Below are 16794 nucleotides of genomic sequence, written 5' to 3'. Positions count from 1 at the left end.
TGCCCGCACAATATGAGTGTTGTAGAGCGTTCAGAGTCAGGTTTTAAACTTTATTTTCCAAAAAAACAGAATTTCAAGTGAAAAAAGGCCAAAACACTTCCTGTGTTGACAACAGTCTGCACTGGGAGCAGGCTGACATCAGTTATGACTGACAGATATACAGCTTTTCTGGCTTAGGGAATTAAATGCATTTTTCTCTACTGTGGAGATCACACAATCCTGTGTAGATCATTCCAAGCTAGAGACAAACAACGAATCATTCCAGAACCTCAATTTTCTTTACAACCATTTAGTCTGCCAGTGAGCAAAGCAGGTCAAGAAGGCCTCAGAGTGGATTAACAGGAGACACAATAAATTGCTCTTTGATGACAATCTTCACATCACAATTAATTCAAAATTCTAGTTTGGGAAGGGGAAGAAAACACACAAACACAAAAGACAACAAACCATTCTGCCTCAGAGGAAGGAGTTGGAATTTGGAACTAATCAAATTTGTTACTGGATACATCACTGATTGCACGAACAAAGAATTTGAAAGCAACATGCTGAGCATGCTTTAGGAGAGTGTTGTGACAGCTTGGAAACCTAACTGAATAGCATTTAAGAGAAACAAACAAAAAAACACCTCCTAAACAAATAAATGACCCTCCAAGAACAAACCAGAAGCCTGAAAGTAGTTTGGTTTAGGATCCAAAGAATCTTAATTTTATCACTTTAGACACATCTTTGGCGTCTCATCAACCAAATCATCTGGTCACCTAAAATATCTGCATAAACAAGATGACGATGAGGCCACACTATGCAAATCTTCAAGTATTCATTCAGAAGAGCAGGTAATTTTAAAAAGGCCTAAATAATTTACTTGTTATCAATAGGAAAAGGAATTTTAAAAGGTAAAGATTATGAAAATATTTCAACTTCTTAAAATATTCTGTCCTTTCACTGAAACTTGTGAGAAGCTTTGAGCATTCCCCTTATTTTTCTGCATGAGAGGCATCCAGGCTTCCACCTAGGCTGCTTGGTCAATCAGCACTGATCTTGTTCGGGATAAGCAGCAACAAACATTAATACTGACATACATATTTGCTGATCATCTGCAGATCCAAGGCTGACATTAAACATCTTTTTCTTGATTTTAATGGAACACTGGCCTGATGAGGCCTCATTCTGAAAACCAGTTTTTGAGGGCAGTCTTGAATGCTTTTTTCGGAACACCTAACTTTGATACTTTAACTCTTTAAATTTGGGGAAAAAGGAAAAAAAAAGAAGAGATAGTCAATGCCTAAATAGCATTTTACATTGCTTTGCCAGTACAGGGTTGCAAAGATGAGATAACTATTTGTAAGGAACTTGTTAGGACACTAGAAAAGCTTGGCATAAATAGTTCTTAAATCGTATACAAAATGTGTGCAAAACTGTTTTATAAGAAATAACAATAATGTTACATCAAAATAGTAGTCCTCAGAGGGTTGAGGAGTGAGGGAGGAAAGAAGGAAAACAAGAACAAGTGAACCTAGGAATTGTGATCATCCAGTTAAGCACCAATAGTAATCTACTTTTTTTCAGTAGCGAACCATCAAGTTAATGAAGTTCCATGAAAAGCAAGACAGAAGATATTGAGACCATCCAATGTAGATAGAAAATTAGGTGCCAACATGAAAGTTTGTATTCTCTGTTCAGACACATGATCACTTTTTTACTTATCCTTCCTATGACATTCGGTATGTCTGAAGTGTATAAAGATCTTTTAGATTCCTGCTCAAGGGATCAAGAGAGTGACCAGTGTACCTCAACAACATGGTTGGTAATTACAATAATTAATTTCCAACAACGTCCTCAAAATGTACCATAAGAAAGAAAGCAGGGTTTTTGTGGCTAAAAATCTTTCTTTCTTTTTAAAATGAAGTCCTTGAACTTCCCTATATCTTGGTGCTTCCTCGACTCGTCGTTAGAACTGATTCTCATTTCCCTTTTCTTACCAATTTACTACTGCACCAACAGTTCCTCCTTTCACTGCATGCACTACACCCATTCATAGATTGTGAAAGGCTTCATTTCTGGATGGTTTACATCCTGCTAATCTTTAACTGTGTTCACAAAATGTTACGTCCTGCTGCGCTCCCCTGACTATCTCTCTGATAAAAACAGCACATTCCCTGCTGAGAAGCACTGTGTACAATGGACAGAGGAGATACTCCAGCACTCTTTTCAAACGATTATTTTGCTCTTCCCTATGCTGCTACTACAAGGCTTAAGGTTTCTGATCTGCAGGCACAAACTCTCCCAACACTCTAACAGTATCACCTACAATTTCCTAGCCAACAGTATAAACACTGAAAACTTTACTGACTCTATCCTGGGAACTGTGTCATCAATAATTAAAACCAAAACTACATAAAAATTGCTAAGCAGATCCTCCAGGGAATTGTGGGTGGACAAGAGCTGGGGATACATGAACTGGAAAATTAGTCCTCACAGGACAGACTTTCCTTGTTATCTTCTGTGCAATAACATGCACAAGCCGGATACAGTTCTTGTACTCAGTCTGTACAATCAAACTGGAATATATATAATCTCAAAGGGTTGCCTTCAATTTATTAATATAAATGATTTTCCAAAACTGCATAAGCTGAAGTTTCCTTTGCAAACTGCTTAAAAACAAAGTTATGCGGAAAACTCGGGAAGTAGGAACAGGAACTGGGGAAATGCAGGAAGCCTGGAAGTTACTAAGGATAACAAAAATTCATGCAAACCAACAGAAGAGCAGAGGGAATTCCACACGTGTCTGCACTAGTGAAGGGAGACATTTTTCAGATAACTGAATTGCCTGATGAACATGACTGGGGATGCGTGGAAAAATTATACTTGATTTTTTAAGGCTTTTTACTGGAAATTTTCTCAGGCTGTATTATATGCACTGTTCCCTTCATAATTATTATACTCACTTCTACCAGTAATAATGTGCATTAGTCTACTGTTTGTCACGCTCATAAAGCACTTAACAAATCTCCTCTGAAGGAAGGAAACCACACTGCTCAGAAATTCACTAACTTTGAGAGAGGTGGTAGGGAAGAGAAAGAGGGAAAAAGTAGCTATTCTTAGCATATACACATCACTCCTAGTTCTCTGACATATCAACAATGGTTCAACCAGAGGTGATGTGAGAGTAAATGCATATGGCACCTACCTGGAAAGGTATCTGAATAAACACAGATGTGCCCTGACAGCTACTTGAAACGTAAATACTTTCCAAGCTGAAATCCCAGTAGTGGCCAATCTGTCAATAGCCCACATTACTGTACATCCAGAAAAGCATTCACCTACCAATAAACAAGGGTTGTATTTGGAACAGACTGTATTAGCCACTCTGTATTAGTGATTCCATACAACAGGATCCCAGACAAGGAGCGGAAGGTTTACAGATTACAACGAGAAGGGATTTTTATTTTCATTTAAATATAACTGCCTTGGTTGGAATATGGCAAGAATACCATGATTTTTTTTTAATGGTGTAAGTTAGCATGCTATTGATTTTACATATTACCCAAGAGACAGAAAATTTCTGTCTGTGCAACTGCAAAAGCAACGTGAGAAAGCAATGTTTCTTTTCAGGTTTTTAAAATAATACTCATTGTCTTCAGTGTGTTATGCAGAAATTAGCTACTTATTATGATTTGTCAATAGAAACAAAATAAAGTGCAGAGCGAATTAGGAGCCTTTACATAAAAAGCATTCATCATTCCCCACCTGATCTTCTTCTCCACCACCTTCTTCATCATATTTCAGAATGTTGTCCCTCACGTCATCTTCTGGATCAATTAAGAGCTGCTTGGCCTGACGCTCCTTATCACGGCGCTTCATCCATACTACGAACATCAACACTAAAACTACACAGCAAACAGAGAAGACAAACACACATCTTGATTCAAAAGCATGGAAAACTGTGCAAATCTAAACCACATTACTTCTGTTATCTTTTGTTCTGGATGAGACATTTCAGTATTCCAGGATGGCTTTCTATTTTCAAATTTAAAAGAAGATAGCTTAAGCTGAAGAAGTTTAAACTTAGGATACTATAAGCAACTTGATTTGGAAATCTATCACATATTACTTCTCTAAGTCACAAATCTGTATCTGCAAAATAAACTTGTCATAAAGTAAGAAAAAACAAGTATAATGAATCACTGAATTCAGAAGAAATCTTTCCAATAGTAATAAGAATTTCAGATTACACTGCCTGCATGTTTCCCTACTATGCCCAAACAATATATGGCACTTTACACAGTGGCATACATTTTAAATCATTCATTACCAATAATTTTTCTGTTTTACTGATTGTTTACAATCTAAAGCTATTAAAGAAAGCAGAATAACAAAGAAAGCAAAATAAGAAAGAAAACAGAATAAATACATGATTTTCTAATATACTAGGTAAATTTCTAATTATACTGACACTTCTTTCCATGAAGGTAGTTGTATCTTGAATGTAAAAATATGAAGAATGTTTTAAAAAAAAAAAACACCAAAGAATACCTTATAAGATGTGGCAGTTTCATTAGGTGCCTGCCAAACCAATATCTGACATTTTAAGAGTGCCTTGTACCAGGAAAATCACTGTGCTGTTCTTGTGTTCAGCCATTGGCTTTGCCTGGCTTAAAGACTCTCCCTCACGCTCCCCACCCCACGACTCCTTTCCATCATTTTCTATGTTCTGGACTAGTGCACAATATACTCTAAACAGGTTAATCTTTCTCTCGTGTTCTACCACAATCAGAAATCAGTTAACCATAGTGTGTAGGAGAACTGGCATCTAATTTACTACACTGGACAGATACTTAGTTATGATGTTTAGTCATTTCCCCTTTTCACAAAAATAAAATACTAGCACAGCTTTATGTAGTACTTGAACAAATACACACATCTCTTTTTCCTGCATGGCTGCCAGCTTGTCAGGCCTTATATGAAGTGCTGTGATACATTACTTTCCAAAATCATAAAATAGCCTACTTACATTAATCTGACACACAATAGTAGTAATGCCAGAGCATTCCTCAGAGGCTGTGCAACCTAGTGTGGGAGGTGCCAAATTACACAGTACCAACAGGACCACAGACTAAATGTCTGAGGGCTAATCTCACTGTCGTCCTGATCACTCACTGATGTAATATAACATGTGCCCTTGGGCACAGATGGAAAACTTCCTTCATAAGCTCAGCGTGGGGATGGTGAACTTGACTGCCAAGTATCCATGCAAGTGCTAATTATGACCTTTCTCACAAACTCCTAATCCATCAGAAAGTTTTCATACTTGTTCAACAACAGTTTTTGTATTTGAGACTTTAATCCCTCCCTGGTCTTTGTCAAGGTACATGGGATTGAAACATAAAATGGCAGTTATAATACAAGAGTAAAAGACTCAGGATTGAGAGATCCATCTACTTACTGAGCAAGATGATGATACAAAGCAGAATTGCAATGATGGCACCAGTGCCCAGTCCTGCGCCAACAATCCGGTCAACATCAGTACAGTCCCCATTTATGTCACACTGGCAAACTTTCACTTTCAGCACAGAAGTGCTAGATGCATGTGGATTTCCAGAATCTGTAATTACTATGGGCACATCATAGATACCAGCCTCCAGGAACCTGATCCTTAAAGAAAGCTGGGCATGATCACCTGTGGGTAAAAACAAGGCACTTGTTACGAGGCAGTGTATTGCTCATGTTGTTGTAAAAAACAAATGGCAAAAATGGCTTTGCATATTGCATAACTGGGTATCAGACCCACTAAGTGCATGACTTCCTTACTGTAAAATTCCTTAAAATTTATTCTTCTCTGGGGAACCTGTGCCAAGGTTTTTTCCTATTTATGTTAACCAGATCAGCATGTATTATGAGATAACACTAAAGTAGAAAATAGAAAACAATATGCAATAGTTCCTTTAACACAATTAAAATTTCTGTAATGTTAATTACCGCTAATTCTAACAATAGTCCAATTCCTCTTAATACTAGGAGGTGAATCAGGCAGCTCAAAGGCAAATGGGCCTGCATTTGGATCAATATCAGGGTCTACAGCAGTGATGTTAATAGCATTAGGCTGCAGGGTTTCACAAGTGGTGGCTTCTTTTGGGTTCACTTGGGGAGCATTATCATTGATGTCCAGCAAGTATATCTGAAGTGTGCCAGTTCCGCTCATTGGAGGAATTCCTTGGAGAAAAAAGAAAAAGAACCAGGTACTGAGCCTGTTAACAGTTGTAAAAGTACTTCAAATGAAATCTTAACAACACTTTTCAATTACCATGCACGTTTCGGTATTCTGCCTTTACCAAGCCTTTACTGACAGTCTAACGCTGTCAACGTTCCTGCAAACACACAAATAATCAGTAGTCTGCCTTTATAATAACTGTCCTACCCAGCAAAATTCAACATAACTGCTGATTCACAGGTGAGGGGGACTCCATCGCTTTACCTGAACAAATAGCTAGGTTCATTTTTCAGAAGTCCACATCAAATGCATTGGAGAATTTGCTGGAGAAATTCTTTATTAACTTCTAAGACTTACTATCATCCTTCATCACATACATGATATTTAAATTCTTTCTAATACTTTCAGCATGCGGATTCTTACTTCTAGACACTTGTTATCTATACTGAACGTGTGATGCTTCCTTAAACCTTGTTAAAGTCACACATTTATGAGAACATGTAGCACTGAATTTCTTGGTATAATTAGCAATAGTTCTCATTCCTCATGCTGTACCCAATAAAACTTCCTTCCAATTCTATTTAATTTTACTCTCCAGAACAGGGCCAAAAGGATAGAAATAGCTGACCTAGCTTTGTTATACTGTACTAGTTTGCATAATTTTACCATTTGTCTTCTTTCCCAAATAAACAGCCTCAGCTTTCCCTTCTAATGTGAGAATACTACTGAATACACCTATCTTTCCAGTACTGACCACAAACAGCACAACACCCTAGCCACTCTCACAGGGCTAATTTCTGAGCAGAGATCTTCATTAACAAACTGCCAAAGAAAAAAACTGTTTTCCTCTGCACTACTGCAGTCAGAATATGGAAAAATACAATCCATGACCCCCTTCAACGAGCTACTTCCCACAAAGTCATCAGCTACTCCTGCTGTGAATCCAACTCAGCCTCATGCAGTCTTGTGCAGACTTTTTCAGTTTTCTGTAAGCTTGACTGATATAACAAAACCAGTGCCTTTCTCTGAACTTGTTCACTTATTTTTCAGCTGCTTCACAAGTAGCTGGAAACTATATGGAGCCTGATACTAATACAGGCTTTCTGACTAGACATATGCTAAGCATATTTTGTTTTCTGCCCAGTAAAATAGAGTCAAATAGAAGAAAGCTTTTTGAAAAGGTATACAATGTTGATACATACCATTATCAGAGGCAAGAAAAGTTGCATTATACATATTGTTTTGCACATATATCGATTCTCTGTCCAAAACAGCTGTGGTTGTTATTTGTCCATTAACAGGGTCAATTTTTAGCCAATTTGCAGGATCCGAAAGTTTTGAGTACCTGTGTATTTTAACACAAGATGTGCTATTTATTTACCAACATAAATATTGACAATAAACATAACACAGATACTTGAATCTGTATTCTGAACACATTTTTGTAATTTAGAGTCAGCATTTTATAAAAGTTCCATTTGTTAAGCTTTGTCACTAAAATTCATGAAGATGCACATTCAAGAGTCTCAACATAGGACTGTTCTAAAGTGCCCTGCCATGCATGTTATCACATTACTGGAGTAATCCATACAATTACCATAAAGTACATAGAATCAAAAAAATACACAGACTCAGACTCAAAATACTTCACTAAGGATCCCTCTTGCTTTCCCTCTTGCTTGTTCTACACCTACAGCATTGACGATACTATCTTTTATGTTATCACAGTTTTGAAAGTAGGAAAGATGAAGAGAAGTACCTGTACAAAGAGCTGTTAATAGCAATAAATTATTCTCATGCTTTCAGTATCACTCAAACTTAATTTTCTAAAGAGGCACTGGTTTTAATGAATGTTTCTCATGTTCATTTGAAAAAAAGAGCATCTTTCAAAACCATCCTTCAATCTATCAAATTTGGCCTTTGACATTAATCAAGTGAAAGCCATCTTAGCTCATTAAAAATGTATATATTCTGAGAGTCTTATCATCACGTCTACAATGCTTACATACAGAAAAAAGCATCCTACCAGTTACCACTAACCAATGTTAAGTGAAAATAAAATGTTAAGAACCTTGGAACCTCTCTGAAAGCTAGAAAGAAGTCTTGGAGTTTCCTCCATATAAGCTAAAAAGCTGTTGGATAAACTAGGAAAGTGACTCCTGACCCAAGGCTAATCAATCAGCTTTAGTTTTGTAGTCATTGGCCACTTTCTGAATGAGGCATGTGCAAGTATGCTTAAAGTTTCCATGATTTTCCTTTATACTCCCCACTGCTCTAATTTAGATCATCTTTTAGAATTCAAGCAAATTGTAAACAAATTACAATCATAGCTATCAGCACAAGAACTTACAGATAGGCAACAACAATACTGCGAATTGTTGGTGAACAAATGAGAAGAAAAATCGTCAAGATTTGGTCCACAATCTAGCATGGTTTCGATACAGCATCAAAACTGCTAGTTTATTTAAATTGCAAAAGCCATAGTTCATACAAGCATGTGACTGTACTGACTGACCTCAATGGGGTGCCAAATATACTCTAACACCGTGCGTACCCTCACTCTACCTTGATGAAGGTAGCAATAGAATTTGATACTATCTACAGACCTATGAACACCAGTCAGGTTATCTTTTCTTCACAGCCAAAAATCCATTTTAGACAGTGCTGCTAAAAAGCTACAGAAGATATTGCTATAGCTATGCATTGTGGTAAACAGAATCACTCCACAGTCTCTATGCTCCTCACATGCTCTAAAAAACAGGCATCGCGTTGTATTTGTTAAGTAACTGTAAAATGTTTATAAGACCTTAGGGAGGTTTGCTGCATGTAACGATCTGGGTCCCGAGCAGTGAAAGTTGTCAACATGCTACCAGCAAGTAGCCCTTCTTCTTGACGTACAAGCTTGGGGTTTGGAACAAAATATGGACTCTCATTCACATCAATGACTGTAATGGACACCGTTGCTGTTGACTGAGGAGGATGCTGAATCCCCTTAGCCAAAGGCACTTGATTTTCCGCAGCTACAGTAAGTACAAACATCCTGTTGGTCTCAAAGTCAATGGGCTGGGAAAAGAAAAGAGTGGAAAATGTTAACATTTACTCACAACAGTGTTGGACATGAAAAAAATTTTTACTTTAAAGCACATTTTCAAAGCAATACTTCTGCTGGTTTTCTGAAAAACAAGAAAAGAGCTGAAAAGGAATACAACCAACATAATACCTCAACCATAGCTGGGTTGGGGTTTTGCTCATCAGCAGTAGCACTTATATGGTTAGAACAGCTTGAAACCTTGGCATTTCTTGGATTTAAGTTGCTTGAGTACTTCCATTACTTACAACTGAAGAAACAAATAGTTTCATCAGAAGATGACATAGGGAGTCCCAGCTTGTGGCACTCATTTAAGCAGATGTGCCCTGAGAGGAGCTCTCCAGTGGAGAGACTTTCACTGTCATAACACAGAAGGCAAGTGTCCTATAAACAAGATCACAACCATACCTAGCCCCCTAGAGCATGGATTCCTATGTCCTTGTATTTTACTAGAAAGACTGTAATCCCAGCTAACCCCACTGCTGATATCCCTACTACTCCCATTTTCAGAGTTCAGATACCCTACAGTCTGGGGACTTCCTCACTGAGCCAGGAGTCCACTTTAAGGAGGAGCAGAGATAGTCTGAAGCTAGAGTTCCTTCATTGTGCTGCACATGGCTGAGGCATTTCTTAAGACCTGATTCTCACTAGTGCTACGCACTGACCTGCCTGCACCAACTCTAGACTTACTAAGGCAACTGGCACCTGACAGCGTGAAGTCAATCAAGAGACAACCCAATCTTCATTACAAGTTGACAGACCAGTTCACTGCACTGCAAACAGCCCTGTGCCTGGGTGCTTACAGAAGTGCTGCTGGTCAGAGTGCAGAACTGCAATTCACCAGTGTAAGATGATTTTTCTATGCTGTTTAAGAGCTTCTGATTTCAGATGATACATCTGACCCCCTTCCGAACAGACCCATCATTCCCTTTCATTTGTAGGAACAAGTTCTTTTTCCAAATGAAGCTCCCACATGCTGCTATTTTGTTGTTAAACCAGGTCAGACATGGCAAAGCACTGAGACAGTAGCAATAGAGGGGACAGAAATTTATTTTAACAAATTCTCAGTGAGCAAAGCTATGTCAAACACATTAGAGACTTGCATGCTCCAGGCTGCTTCTCTTTTGTTACTTTGGCTTAATCTAAGTAATTTTTCAGATTCACTTTTCCAGAGGTTTCTAGTTTTATGCTATTCCTAGATCTGAAAAAGATACGCATATGTCTAATTACAAAGCACAGACATGTAATATTTGCTTGAAGACTGTAATATAACAGTTGGTACCTCTGGGGAAGTACAGTTATAGAAAAGAGAGAGTTATGAAAAAAAAAAACACAAAACAAAACACCACCCTAGTGTGGAGTTCTGTACAGCTAGAGTGATATCGTTTTCTCACCTACATACTGAGATGATTTAAAAAGGAAAAAGAATTACAAAAGAAAATGAATGTTTTAATTTCCAAATGGGAACACTGGCATCTTACACTTGACTTTATAAGTGTATGGGCCAAAAGCAGAACAGGCCAGCCCAGAGATGTTACACTTATCAGAGAGTCATGAGGAAAGGTGGCTACTGCTTGTCGGGCTTAATTATAGAATCACACTGTTATTATCACTTGAAGTAAGTCAACGCTCAACATAGAGCAGTGTTGGCTATGGAATGAAGATAGACAGATTATTCCATAAAAGGTATTTAAATGAGGTTTTAAAAATAGCCAGTCTTTATAAGTCTCTTGCAGAAGTAGCCTCCCACCCATCACTTTTTCCTTTCTGGTTGTGACTTGACTGTTTAAACTGTACCTGTTCCTTAACAGGAACGTGTTGACATAATATCAGCAAACAACAAGCATTACCACTAATGGATGCCAGGAGGTAGGAAGCTGTTCCATGAGACTAGCAATGAATGCTAAGCAAACACTTTTTCCCAGACTAATTCCTATATTTTGGTAAATAAAGCTTCAAAATCTGTCATTTTCAACTATCTTACCTGCCTTTTACAATTGATCACTTAGAATACTACTTAGAGCATAAGCAAGGAAACATTCCAGAAGATGAACGGCTTACTTCCACAAGACAGACAGTGCACATTCATTTTACTTTCAAGACTTGTGCTGGCCTCAGGAGTTCACATTTATTCTCAGTGTTCTCCCACTTATTCCATCTCTCTTTAATTCACTGAATTGCAGGCATCTCTTACCTTGACAACAGTTACCAACCCATCATTGCTATTTGGATCGGTCAGGATAGTAAATTGGCCTGTCGGGTCTCCCCCCGTCATTTGGTACCTCGCATTCCACGCAGGCGTGTGTGGCTGATCTTTATCTGTTACTGTTAGGTTAGCTACTATGACATCCACTCTGTTTTCTGGTACTTCACCATAGAACTGCAAAAAGAACAAAGACTGTCACCATACTTGCAAACGCATGCAAGAGTTGTACTGTAGTCCACAGTATCCACTTCATTTGGTACTGGAGCATCTCTCTCATCATTGGAGCCCTGACAACTTATCTAACAAAGCTCACCTGAGACCAACCAGAAAACGGACAGTTCGATTCCCTAATCAACTTCTGCTTTGGGTCTAAGGAGAATACCATATCTAAGGTATATATTATATCCTGCATGTATGTAAGTCCTACCTGCTGATAAGCTATTCAGTCAGTAATAAACATTTACCATCTGCGAGCATGATGAGAAAAGTGGGGAATAGTTATAAATATGCACATCCTTCCATTTGTCCTACCCCTGTACTTACAGTCATAGCAGTGAACTCTGGAGGATTGTCATTGACATCTGTCACAGTGATGACAGCAGTTGCTGTGTTTGAAAGACCATATGTTGGGTTTCCTTCCATGTCCGTAGCCTGAATTATTAATGTATACTGTTGTACTTTCTAAAACACAAAATGACATCAACATAAGTTTTAGACAAAACTAACATTACTGTAGGACAGCAGGTGTTTCCAAAATTACACGTCGCTAAGCATTGAGCTCATCGTAGTGTTTATTCTAGTTAGCATCATTTGAAATGACAGAAGCAAAGTTTGTACCACAGAAATAATGCACCAGGTTGCATTCAACTCTGTTGAACCACCGCTTAACTTTCCAAATACCACTAATATAACCACAGACTGCCTACTTCCTATTTTCAAAACTGAAAATACTTTAGGCAGCTAAAGCTATTATCACTTTTTATAGGTTTAGAAATGCTTTTTTTAAATCAGAAGAAAAAAAAACAAAAAGAAACAGCAGCGTGCAGTTTACACTATAACACAGTGCAGCCCTCAAAAGCATTTGAGAGGACTGAGCCAAGGTACATCCGTTGGCCAAAGCACCATAACGGTCAGGCCTAAGTATACAAGTATAGTTGCAACTTCTTCCCATTGCTATGGAAACAAATGGTGTCAGGGCTTACTGAGACCAGTGAGGGCAGCAGGAAGAAGGGGAGGGAGCTACCCAGCAAACTACTTCCATAAATGTGAAACACTTGGGAGAAGATGGCTGCTGCCTCCTCCCTCGCATGGTGTTACTCGGGCTCTGTGAGCCAGGGAGCCACGCTCTTCGGCAGGCCTGGAGGGAGGCCAGCGTTCCCAAGCACAGCTTCTTTTCTCTGTAAAAGAAATGCCCTGCTGGGAGCTGGCCTCTGACTGGTTGGCTTTGTAACACGCAGCTGACACAGTTGTAGTTAAAAATAAGAATAAAGAAATAAAATTAGAAACTCTGACACAACGCTGCTTGGAAGTTACTTTTAACTCATCCATAGTTTCTACCATGAAATGAAAACACTGTGTATACTTTATTGTTTTTCAGTTTCAAATTTAGTTCAGAGAGAGCGAGTGAGGTGTTATCATCATAAATTCAATTCTTTCAAAAAGAAAACTCCAACATAAGGAGTTACTGTTACTTTGAAATATCAATTTCATGAACAGTTTGCCAACACAGCCAAAATCTTTGTAGCAAAATAAAAATACTTTAAAAAAGCATAATTTTCCATTCGGTAACATAATTTCTCCTGTTACTTAAAAACTGAGCTTTGTGACAGATTATTTCTCATGTAAATAGCTTAGGAAATAGAATTAGTGACACAAAAATGAGTAAGGACAATGACACTGATGATATCTTTTTTTTTCTTTTTTCTTTTTTTTTGCAACACAGTGCTATAGATGAGAGATGCAAAGGATATGCACACTTCTGTTCTGCAAATACAAGCTACTGAATATAAAGTTTTAAAACAAATGTATTCATCTTTATCTGACATTGAAGATAATTTATGCTCATGTCCTCTTTCACAAAGGAACTCCTACAAGACACTGTCTATTATTGCATAAGCATTCCATGGGTCTTTTTTAAACAAAAACAATACTAATCTTATTGATAGAGAAATGTAATATATACATTCAATAACACACACGTATGTATATGCATTCTGCTTTGGAAAACACACTTGCAAAGTGACCTTCGTAAGTCTTAAGTAAACATCCTAAAGGTTTCATTTACGACACCAACACGAGAAACAGTCAGAAGGGAATCAAAGAAATACTTTCGGTGCTTTCATCCAGGAAAAAATATACTTTACTTATAGTGAAGCAATAAAATCTAGAGCAGTACTGAAGTAAATCCTGCAGCCAGATGATTCTGTTATTGAAACAGCAGGTGCTTCTGATTCATCTGGGTCTTAGCACATTGATCCCAAGCAGCAAATTTCATTAAGGAAACTCCATTATTATTACACAGAGACTCAACTTTCGCACAATCTTCTTATTTAATTCCAACAAAAGAAGCGCATGGGAAATTCTCAAAATGCCCCAAAAGTCAGCAGTTATGCGAGTTCTTTTCCTGTCTGTCCTTTTCCCACCCCATTCCAGCACTCAGATACATGAGATCAACTGCTGGGGAATGAAGCTTCAGGAAAATCAGCATGCGCACAACATTTACAGGCATGGGGAAAATAGGGGAGGTTGCTCTCCTCGTTTTACTGAGAGTTGAGAAGCAGCCAGGAGTAAGCCATTGAGCATGTGTCAGCAGCCTGCACAGAAACTTTGCAGCAACACATCTGAAAATGAGCTGGCAGCTTCAAGAAAGAACGCAGACCTCATCAGGTCAAATCTTTCCACTTCAACACAGGTCAAATAAAAAAGAGCACTTCACTGAATTAACCTCACGTGAGACAGGAATGCCTGTGTGTAAATATAAGTATCCTGCCTGACTTCTGTAACTCCAGCAGCAGAAAGGCAGATGTTTTAATGCTGAAGCAGATTCTTCCACAGCAGCAGTGGAAGAAATGAGAACAGCTGGAACTCATGAAAGAGCATCTTCAGGGAAACAAGTGAAAGATTCCTTCTGCCTTTAGCTGAGTACTTAAGCAATTCTCCCTTCCTGTGCACGTTCATGTGGACAATGCATTGTCTGTATTTAACCTAAAATGCCCCAGCAGATTTTTCAGAGTTAATATGCTGCAACTTTTGTTAAATCTGGAGAGTTCAGACAGTTGGACTACATGATCTTTCAAGGTCCCTTTCAACTGAACTATTCTATTAGGAATGCTATCTTTTTTTTTTTTTTTTTTTTAATGTTTAATTTTTTAATGTTTTTTAACCACTTTTTTTTTTTTTTTTTTTTAATGCCTTAAACACTTACACTCACGTAATAGTTTAAAACTGTACTCAGTATTTAGTGAGCCCAATCAGAATTTCACGAAGGGTGTCAAGCCGTAAACAAAAGAGAAGACTGTGGTAGCCCAGAGGAGGCTCATGGATACCACCTCTGCAGTGAAGTCCAAGTACAATATAGCATTCCCCAGAGCACTGTCAGAAGCCCTACTTGACTCAGATCTGGCTTTTGAGAATCCTGGTTGTTTTAATTAAATTGACTCTCACGAAACTCAGGAAATGAAGGAAGCAAAGCAATAGCTTGGGAAGGAAACCAATTTATCTCATATTAGTCTAATTTAATATTTCAGTGCTTTAAAATTAATCATTAATATTCAGCGTGTGCAATAAATGTTTATAAATACGCATTTGGGTATCAGTACAGTGATCCTCTGGGAAAACTGATGGCAAATGACAAGTCTTCTTCCAAAGTTAATATGAGCATCAAAGCTGCAAAGACTGCTGGTTTCTTCCGAATTAAATCACACTAAAGCTAGTCACTAAGCAATAAAACTCTGAGTTATCTCTATGTGTTTACCTGCCAAAAGGAAAAAAGTGTACCTGTCAAAGATGACCAAGGGATTTTAAAAACAAGAGCAGAGCCACCCATCATTCTTTCAGCACTGCGATATTATAAGGTTCAGGGTTTTCCTTTCCTTGATGCCAGTCTCACAAAAAACAATTTTAACAGAAGAAATATTAATAAAACTTTTTTAAAAAATTAACCACAATATCTGTTTGTCTGTCTAGCTTTTCAAAGCTTCTGATGGCCACTTTAAAACTGCCAAGTGCAGTACAATATTAATATCCAATCAAGAGCACCCTTTGTTCTCCATTTTGAATAACTATAAGCAAACAGCTAAAAGCTGACCTTCACATTTAATTAAAAAAATTTTTTTTCAGATTCAATATGCTAAAAAGAGGTTAGTAAAAACAAAACTGAGAACAAGATGCATTCAGTTAAAATTTGCTCGGATTTTATAGTTTCTTTATGAAATTATTGTCGTTTCTTGTGAAGTCTGAGGTAGTTAAAAAATGTAGTTAGCCCACGTAACACATCTGAAGTGAAGAGGGAAATATTTTCACCTCACAACTTGGCAAACCAGAGCAAAGGACTTGGCACCCTCTCTCTCCAGAGGAGGGCTCAGTAAAGAACTGTCTGGACAGAACGGCATTTGTCCAGGACGTGGCAGGTAGCTACTGATGGAATTTTTTTCTTAAGTTTTCAAATGTGTGATCAGATTTTTAAGACCTATCTTTATACAGTTTCCACAACAGACTTCTTTATTTCTTAGAGACATGTACAATTCAAACTTTACAATCAGTCATGCTTTTCCTGGTTTATTTCAATCAGCAAAGTTCAGATCAGGGCATTACTGCAATTTAGCAACACAGCATCTAGAAGATTTAAAATATTTACCACCTCCCTGTGAAGAGCTAGGAAGAAGAACAGGGAGGACAGAAGCTCCACTCCTGAGCTTCCAAGATTAATAAAACACAAAGCCAATTATATTTTCCATCTACTCTCTGCTTACAGAACTCAGCAAGAGGAGAGGGCTGGAGCTGAGGAAAGTCTTCCATTTCAGCATCCAAGCTAAGCACCTGAAGCCTTGTCTGCATCATCCTGTTTAAGAGCATACCCATTCTTTAAAATCACATACAAATTGTCTGTGGTTAGTTTCCATCCACGTAGTCATGTTCTCTTTTTTAGCTTTGTATACTCTAGGCCTGGAATAATGACTAGCATCAACAGAATGATGAAAGGAAGAAAGAGTGGGAAAGGGGGTGAAATACTTGCAATTACTCACAAAAATTGTGCATTTTCACAACACTCAACACAACCACTCTACAATATCA

At 38.0% G+C, this 16794-nt stretch overlaps 1 protein-coding gene across 1 annotated transcript in view; it reads right to left on the bottom strand.

Moving 5' to 3' along the window:
• Positions 1–16794, bottom strand: part of CDH2 (cadherin 2) — a gene marked incomplete at both ends in the record, with an annotated part of 112484 nt that overhangs the window by 14514 nt on the left and 81176 nt on the right. The window contains 7 exons of the mRNA XM_079533361.1: positions 3748–3887; positions 5444–5677; positions 5977–6210; positions 7411–7553; positions 9015–9271; positions 11491–11676; positions 12046–12183. Coding sequence (XP_079389487.1) covers positions 3748–3887; positions 5444–5677; positions 5977–6210; positions 7411–7553; positions 9015–9271; positions 11491–11676; positions 12046–12183 — 1332 coding nt within the window. The remainder of the gene's footprint in view (positions 1–3747; positions 3888–5443; positions 5678–5976; positions 6211–7410; positions 7554–9014; positions 9272–11490; positions 11677–12045; positions 12184–16794) is intronic.

Source organism: Tetrao urogallus (genome assembly GCF_951394365.1).
Source record: "Tetrao urogallus genome assembly, chromosome: 3".
Taxonomy (NCBI): domain Eukaryota; kingdom Metazoa; phylum Chordata; class Aves; order Galliformes; family Phasianidae; genus Tetrao; species Tetrao urogallus.
This window is presented reverse-complemented; position numbering and strand designations above follow the sequence as displayed.